At 35.4% G+C, this 9370-nt stretch overlaps 1 protein-coding gene across 1 annotated transcript in view; it reads right to left on the bottom strand.

The window, feature by feature from the left end:
• Positions 1–666: 666 nt before the first annotated feature.
• The window catches only part of LOC129799833 (homeotic protein deformed), a 31863-nt gene continuing 23159 nt past the window's right edge, over positions 667–9370 (bottom strand). Inside the window, exons 4-5 of the mRNA XM_055844072.1 lie at positions 3177–3505; positions 667–3050 (exon numbers count right to left, since the gene is read on the bottom strand). Of these exons, the coding sequence (XP_055700047.1) occupies positions 2817–3050; positions 3177–3505 (563 nt within the window). The 3' untranslated portion in view covers positions 667–2816. The remainder of the gene's footprint in view (positions 3051–3176; positions 3506–9370) is intronic.

Genomic DNA, 9370 nt, shown 5'->3' with positions numbered 1-9370 from the left:
ATAATTTATTCTATTTTTCTTTTACTCCTTCAGTTTTTCTTTTACTAAAATTCTTTTCACACTATTTTTTATGTCACTTGATATTGTCAACTGTTTTTCTTTTGCTGTTACAATTTTGGTAAAATGCACAATTAACTATTTTTCCATTTATCTTATTTTTCATTTTCAATTTTCTTTTTTTTTATAATCTTTCACCCAATCTACACAATACCTCTCAAAAATTTACAATGTTCCAAAGAAATTGGGGTGCGATACATTAACCTGGGATTTTTTTTTATCAAACTATCCCTTCAATTCTGAGACAAATTTTTACTACGCTGATGACTAATTTATTTAAAAAAAATCTAAAAAATTTATTTGAGCTTTCGGCAGATTCTTTAGATCAGGAAAATATTACGAAATCAAAATTCATATCCTTTTCCTTTTTCAACGTTTCCCACTTGCTTTTTTAAAAAAGAAAATAGATTGATCTAAATTGAATTTATTGTAACGTTCAAAAGAAGAAGAAGAGTACGAAAAAGAGTGAGAGACATATGTGAAACGTCAGAGAAAGAAAGGGTTGTGTATTTTGACTTCATTTAATTTTCTCCGCGAGTGTCGAAACGTTAATGGCCTTGGTAGATCTTTTAGATCAGGAAAATGTTACAAAATCAAAATTTTCATCCCTTCCTTTCTCAAATATTTTGTATATGTCTACCCTACTCTTGCGCACTCTTCTTCTTCTTCTTTTGAACATCACAACAAACTAAATTCAGTTCAATATAATTTTTATTTTAAATTATGGTTTGTTCCTCGGTTAAAAAGTCTCTGCGTCTGTTATAATTCTTAATTTTTTAAATTTTTTAAATTTTTTATTTCCAAACGTGTGCTCGAAGTTATGGAAGTCAATAATTTATTTTTAGATATAAATACTTAAAAATTGATAAGGACTTTTAAATGCCTAGTGATAAAAATTTGAATAGGAAAGTGAGATACCGTAGATGCGGGTGACTTTGTCCTCCATTGGTTGCTTTTCCCCTTCTGATCGAAAGCTTTTCTTTAATTCTAGCACTTGAAGATGATCTTCATGGATCCAATTTACCATGTCCGAAGGGTGAAGACTCACTGGTAAAAATAAAATGATCAAATTGATCCAAATTTGATCCTTTTGCAAAGGAAGGGTCAAATTAACGTGTTTTAATATGATAAATGTGTATTCAAAGTTCGAAATTTGATACATCCTTTTCACAATAATCGATTTGATCCATTTAGTTCTACCAGTGTTTTAGGTCATCCTTAAGTGCAAGAAATAAAGAAAAGCTGACGAACAGCAGAGGAAATTCAAGCGGATATACGGTACGTATTTTTTATATGAAACCCATTTATTCACTATAGGATTTTGTGAGAAGATCTCAGTTTATATTTAATATCGAGAAAATGCACCAGATTTTCAAAAAAAAAAGGTTCAGATAAATCATAAACTCGAAATTAGGCTAAAATAAATAGAGCCATGCTTACCGAGAGATTTATATTTCGAACAAAATTTCGAATTAAAATATTCAAGTTTAAAGAGTCATTATTATGGATTCCGGACCAAATCCCGAAAGTCAAAATTCCGAACACGAAAATCCCGAAATTCGAAATCCCGAATGAGCCAAAATCCAGAATTCTTAAAAGTGTCATAGCTACTCCCACGATTGCACCCGCGTTTGCTGGAGGCAAAGGGAAATTTTCTATGTTTCGGGAAATTATTCTTCACATTATCCTCCAAATAATTTCATCTTTTTCAGGATTATGTACCGGGATTTTGGCTTTCGGGATTTTGGCTGCTTCCGATTATAATAACTCAGCTGAATTTGAAATGTTTCAAAGCAAATTTCAAGGGTCTAAAAAGGAAAATTAGACGAATTAACAATATTTTTTTTACTATCAAATCTTTATGCAGTATTCAGACTCCTTTTATCTCAGAATTGAAAGGTGTATTTACTTAAATTTTGGTGAATATTTACATGAAGTAGAAGTCATTCGCCTCCCAGAAAAATTCCCTTTACAATTGCATCTGGTTTGGTTGTTTTGTCCAAATCTTTAGGCGAGAGGATCTTACAAACTAATTCACTGCATTTCCGAATTGATCTTTGAACCATTTCCTGTGGTTGAAAATACTTCTAAAAAGAAGGGAAATTCTTAAGACTAGCAATACTATGATGGAATGAAGAAAAAGTTTACCAATTTTTGGGGAGGTTGTCAGGAAGATAAAGGATGGGATGGGTATGGAATTTACATTATTCTGTCCACAGTACTCTGGTTCAAATGGGAAAAAGATGCTAAAACTAAGAGAAATAAGCCCAAATTTGGGCAAAGAATGAATAATTTACAGCGAAAGGAAACTAACAACCTACAGACCTTTTGTACACAATTTATATACAGGAAGAACTATTCGATTTAGATTAGGTTGAGGTGTTCTAAGCGGTATGAGATATCAAAGGGTAAATTCTAATTAATTAAATAATTAATTAGAAATTAATTATTTTTCCAAGAAATGTTCTTTGAATTCTGTGAGTAAAATCGAAGGTGAAAATTTCGTAAAAGGGTTATTTCAATCCATCCACCGTTTAGAACAAGGTTCAACCATCAACCGAATAGCACTTCCTATGTTCATACCCTTAATAAGAATTTAGGGGAAGGTAATACGTTCAAGACAGACTTAATTGTTCACTTAACACTAGAATATTTACCCAACTTACACTCTAATATCCTAGACAATGCCCCACCTGCGCAGCTTTAGGGTCAATGCTATATGTACAAAACCTTGGGGGCAAGATCACACTGGAGGTCCTCTACAGGGCCGTGAGGTCGTAGTCACTCTTGATGTTGAGGTTGTTGGGGTTGAGGTTCTGCTGGCTCTGCTGCATAAAGGACCCATTGGCGGTGGACGAGGTGGGTGGATGGGCGTGCAGGGGTGGCTGCTGCTGCCCCATGAGGCCCGCCATGTCAGCTGCTGGGATGTAGGGGGCACTGCTGAGGGACGTCGTGACGTCACCCATGCTTTCCAAACTCTCAGAACGCAAGCACTGCAAGAAAGCCAGATGGTGAGAAACTGTGTCCTTCTCAATTCATCATCTCCCCAGAGTGACAAAGTCAGGATATCCCACCAACTCAAGTGTGACAGGAAGTTCATTGAAGGGTGGCAAACTCACCTCATTCTGAATAGTTTGCTGCTGCTGCTGTTGCTTTTTGTTGGCTGTATTCCTCTTCGTCTTCTTACCCGTCCCATTGGCGTCGTTCTTCTTGCGCACATTCTTCGTATTTGGCAATTTATTATCCTTTTTCCACTTCATCCGTCGATTTTGAAACCATATTTTTATTTGTCGCTCAGATAGGACTAGAGTATGGGCGATCTCGATGCGTCGTCGCCGAGTCAAGTATCGATTGTAGTGGAACTCTTTCTCCAGTTCGAGAATTTGGTGGCGGGTGTAGGCGGTTCGTTGTCTCTTTGGCTCCATTCCGGGCTGATAGGAGCCATTGGCTGCAATATCATCGGAAAAATAACACTTATGTTAGAGATATTGTTGTTTACTACTGCATTCAATATCCTTGGCACGTTAGACAGACTACATCAAGGGGAAGATATAGGAGTTAGAAGTGGTGTACAATCAATTAGAAATTGAAGGAAGTGAAACTGCATTGATTTGGATCTGGGGCTGCATTTGAAATTTAATTTTTCGCATATTTCTAAAGGAAGCTGGACCTAGCCATAGGGTAACTGTGCCAAATTTCGGCATAGTTGCATGCAAGCACCAAAGTTTCAAGTTTGAAATGTAATATGTTCAAAAGAAATTGATTTTTTCATTCCATCTAATTTAGGAGTGTTGCTTAGAACCTTGTAGCCAGTTTATCGTCTTTATTTACTTTAAAATTATTCTTAATACATTTTAAAATGAATAAAAATGTAGACATAGCTTTGGTGCCCTATTTCGGCCACCTTCATTCTCATAGTTTCTTGCCCTTCGGGAATTCCTCCAATATCTTTTTCACGTCATCTCGTTTGTCGAAGCTACATTTTTTGTTATTCTTTTGCATTATATAATCTCTAGAGTATGTAAAAACTAAAAATTTATGGAAATTCGAGGAACAAAAAAGGTGGCCGGAATTGCAGGCTGGCCGGAATTTGGCACACTTACCCTAATTTAATTTAGATAATTTTAAACTGCATAAAGCTAATGCCCAGTTTACTTTAGAAATGTGCGAAAACATAGAATTTTCAATGCAGCCCCAGCTTCCTGTTATAAATATAATACTAATAATTTATAATAATAATTTATTCAAACTCTAGGGGAAAGCGCGCTACCTTTGGACGATTTATGCTTCGCACAAATCATTCTTTTCAAAGTGTTATAAATTAATTTGGCCCATTATAAAAATATTTTAATAGCCAGCCCAATGCCCCAAATTTTCAGAAAAGAGAAATAAGTGAAATCCGTAAGGGCAAGAGAAAAAATTGAATTGTCCGAAGCTTGAGTCGTCCGAAGGTAGCGCGCTTTCCCCTACATTTCCCACCCTCCCATAGGTCTGCCGCCGTCTTAGCGTTGACGACCAACCTCCGAAGCCAAACGGAAAAAATGCTTCTTCACTGACTGTGTAATCTTTGGCACAATAGAAGCAATAGAATACACAATAGAAGTAGAAGAATTCTAATAGGAGTCAGTATTTTTTAAATTAATATTAGTATAATCTTCAACATTTTCTTTAAAAAAGTTATACATAACAACCCATGTGACACAGGGCTTACTTAATGACATGACAACCTTATAAGGACATCAGCACTACTTAGCTAATGATCTGTTGAAGTTTGACTAGAAGAATTTAGGTAATTAATACGCCAGGGTATGAATTCTGAGATGTGTGACTTTTTCACGTGAGAAACTCACCGTTTTTAGATTGTTTCCTAAGCGTTTGGTGAAGCTTTCACAAAAAGTGTCACGTATAACACCTACAGCATCTAAGAATTCACATGAAAGTTCTTACGAAAGTTTGACAAAATGCTTACTAAACGTGATCTCAGAGCCGTGAATTTCTCACGTGAAAAACTCACCATCTCAGAATTCATACCGAGGTCACGATTTTAATTGCCACTATCTAAAATTTGCCTCATTACGACGTGATGAAAATAGACAATTTATATATGGTAATCAAGAGGTCATAAATACGTAAATGTATGACCCACGCCATTTTATGATTGAGTAAATTACTTAATATTACTTAAGGATGACGTAATTTTGACGTCGTTATTACCAATGCTTCACATGTTTCATTTTAGATTTTAGGATTTTCGACTTTCATGCCAGGAATAGAAGTGAAAATATCAGAAATCCGATTATGCAGAGAAATTTTGTGACATTCAATGTAGCTCATGCCGATTTTTTTTCATCTCTTAATAAATTTAATGTTTTATTAGCATGGTAACAAGTGTGGTCAGAATCATGTTATAATGATGTAGTGCTATCTTACAGCATTTACCTCCAGGGGGTAGCCAGTTTAAAAAAAGTGAAGCTATTTTTTACTGTACCCTGTAAATATTTTGCAGATTTTGCACCTCGATTCAAACAATTTGCTCGTAATTCTTGTTGGGGATTGTAAATCATGTATTTCTGAACAACTTCTAACGCATAATTTCGAAATATATCAAAGTGATAAGACAATTCTCTATTGACTTACTTCTATTGACTATTACTTGATCTCTTCCTAAATCTAACGCATATTCGACGTCGGTATTATCAACGTTCATCCCAATTTTCAATTCTGATTTTGGAAATATAGGGTAAAGTGATATAATTTGGAATTTGTGTTACAAGTTGGACAATTCGCCGGTACAAGTTGGACATTGCTTTTTTTCTTGATAAATACAGTACAAAATTTGTTTTTAAGCACAAGGAACCAAATTATAAAACTAGAGCATTAAAAATATACAAATAAAAATGAAGTACTAAAATTATCAAGACAAAAAGCCCTGTCCAAATTGTACCATTGTCCAACTTGTACCACTTTACCCTAAGTGAAAATGTACGAAATCTAAATATACAGAGAAACTTTGTGGCCCTACCCAATCCGCAAAAAATTACTCTGACTCAAAAATGACTGGTTAATAAATGGTCAAAAAAATTACTCCTAATTGGAATCTTAAGAATTAGTCATATTCGCGTCGAATTTTGGACACAGCATTACTTAAGATTGAATTAGTAATATAACAGTTATTTTACGGTTCTAAAATTTACTCTACCATGCAGTAAGAAAAGCGACTCCAAATGACGGTATTTTTCCGTACAAAAAATGACGTGCCAAAAACAATGCATTTGGCGTCCTTCTCTAGAGCATAGGTACGAAATCGACGTACACACTTTGAATGAAAACGTTAAGTGCACTTCACAACTTTGTATTGCATTACGACTGTAGACAATATTTTCTCAACAATTCTTCACATTTTCTATCGTTTTCTACTATTTTTAATGTAAATTTCTCTAATTTTTCCCTAATTCACTACACACATTTGCGAAGATTTTTGCCGTTCGCCTATTGCTGAATGAGCCATCCGACATGTCGAAAATTTTCCCATTGGATGGCAACAACACAAAAAAATCTTTTAAAATTTTCACTAAATAGGTCTTTTCGACACAAAATTTTAATCACAGGATACTCCAGAGACTGGAGCAAACTCCTAAATCACAAAATTTCATTTTGCAAAAAAAATGTTTGTGTGTTTATCATGCAAAAAATTGCCAAATTTTCACTTAACTTCTGTCGGCACTGTACTTTTTCGAATCACAACACACATCTCTACTGAAGGAGCTTTTCCTCCCAATGTACACTATTATATTGTTGAGAAAACACGCGAAAATATCAATTACTTTGCGAATTCACAGCTCTGAATAGTTCTATTTGCCATTTGACAAGTGAAATTTCCCCTCAAATATATCCAGTGAGGAGAAGAATTTTTATTAGTACACTGGAAGTCGGCGTCATATTTTAGTTGTAGGCGGGTAATTTCAGAGTTATTATGACGCCAAATGACTTCCGTAATTACCGTCATATTATTCCCCACTTTCCGTCATTCGACTCTCTGACGACCGTCATAGGACCCGTTTTTGGAACCCAGAATACATACATCCAACGGTAATCTTACTCCAAATTGCTATTTGGGTAAACGAAGAATCTACTCGCATTTTTCCCCGAAATTCTGCATAATTTTTCCTACTTTTAAAATGCATAGAAAAAGTCATTACGTCAGTCCGTGGTCTCAGTAACCTAATCTCGACGCCGACATTTTTGACAGTTCAAGACACCACAAAATGTGACAGCTTTCAAATCGGGGACCCATAAAAAAATTGTTTGCATTCATAATCTTAAAAGCGCGATTAGTCGTGGCCTCGTGGCATCCGATCCCAGCACTTTGGGGACATCAGCGCCACACAATTACTATTATTCGAAATAAAAATTTTCCAAATTTCCCCTCAAAAGAACAGCCAACTTCACTTCATAACACTGGGGAAACAGGTCAGCCTCTTAGTCGGCATTACTTAATTACGACTACAGTTATCATTATGTAATTACGAGGTAGAGGCGCCTTCGCGTTTTTGGTAATCTGACCAGATTTTGACCAATTTCCGACCAAGTCAATAAGTAATGCCGACCACATTATTAAGTCATGCCTACCTGTTTTGGTTACATGGGAATAATTTTCTATTAAATAAATCTCTTTTTAATTTAAATAATTATAGTTAAATATAAATATATGGGTCCCGGTCAAAATTCCGAAAGCCAAAATCCCGGATTCTTAAAAGCGTCATAGCTACTCCCACGACTGCACTTGCGCTTGCTGGAGGCAAAGGGAAATCTTCTGTGTCTTGGGAAATTATTCTAAACATTTCCCCCATATAATTTCATCCCTTTCAGGGTTTTGAACATTTGTTATTCGTACATTTATAAGGGGGTCACCTTAATCCGTACGTAGATATCTCTTACCGTTTGGTTTCTAAACCGGCAATATGTAAACAGAAAATACAAAATACCAAAAGAAAATTACTCTTTAATTATCATATTCATGTAATTATGTTAAATATGTTCTTCATAGGGTTTCAAAGATATAAGGGTGCTATAAAATATTACATATTACTCTCTATTGGAGTTTGAGCAATAAAATATGTTTATCATTTGATGAGAAATTTCTGCTGACCCAATAATCCATCCCTTTCGTGAATTTTCCGGCTCCGGGAAATTGCCTTGGAAGCCCCTTTTCCATTCCTTTACCGCCCGAAGCAAGAATTGGACGAGAAGCGAAAGAAAATAAATGTGCTGCCACTCACATTGTTTGAAAGTTTTCTCAGACCTTCATGGCATCTTTTTATCCCTCGAACCATCTCTTGGAAAAATGTTCCAGTCAACCCATTCAATCCTCCCATGAGAAACTCATTAAAAGTCCAATGTTTTTGGGAGGATGGAGGGTGGCTTCAAGAAATAGAATTTTCTGCTGGTCCAGCAAAGGTACAGAAGGGATGGTGAATTGAAATACAACTTGTCCAACTCCCAAAGCACAATTGAACACCATTTTTCAACCCCCTCGCGAAAAGTTATCCCAGCTATCGAGATGAAGAAGTAATTAATAACTGGAGTTTTAAATGTTCATGTAAAATTCTCCAAGACATCTGCCAGTTTGTCAGTTTTCATTACAATTTTCTTCTAGCTCTGTGCTGGGAACATTAACCCTCATCTTGGGCAACTTTTCAAATTTATAATTTTCCTTTTAGCTCATAGCAAAAATTCACAACTGAATTGATTAATTGTGGACAATTGGAGGGAAGTTTTCCAGTTTTCCGATAAGGAACTCCTAAGCATAACATTCTGCGTTATATTTTTGAATAGAAAATGCCCCTTTTGAGGCCATTCCTCCCGCATTTTGCCTTTTGCTCAATCAATCAAATGATAACACTTCGAAATACTATTGTATGGCACTTTATGCTGAGTTTATAAGAAAAGTATATTGAAAGGATTTAGAAGTAGCTGAGCGAATAACGTTTTGAATGAATAACAATTATTTTCTGTCATTAAATACACTGAATTTTTCTACCTTTAAACGAGTGTAATAAATGCCAGAAAAAAGGTCACACCGAGACGAGATGTAATTTGAAGGGGAGGGAGTCAAAAGAGGCGAATAAATCTCTGCCAAATGAACTCCTGGCGTGTGGAAAAATCTAATTCTGAAGAGAGGAATTATTAAAAAGCTTCAATGGGGAGTTCATTTGAAAAGTGTTGTCTTGGGCATTGATTGATACTTTTGATTTTATCGACTGTGGCAGAGTCTTTTATTTTTGCAACAGCATCTCCCAAGAGATTCCAATGG

The sequence above is a fragment of the Phlebotomus papatasi genome, chromosome 1, assembly GCF_024763615.1.
Source record: "Phlebotomus papatasi isolate M1 chromosome 1, Ppap_2.1, whole genome shotgun sequence".
NCBI classification, from domain to species: Eukaryota; Metazoa; Arthropoda; class Insecta; order Diptera; family Psychodidae; genus Phlebotomus; species Phlebotomus papatasi.
The sequence above is the reverse complement of the archived record's forward strand: the minus strand, read 5'-3'. Positions and strand labels throughout refer to the sequence as shown.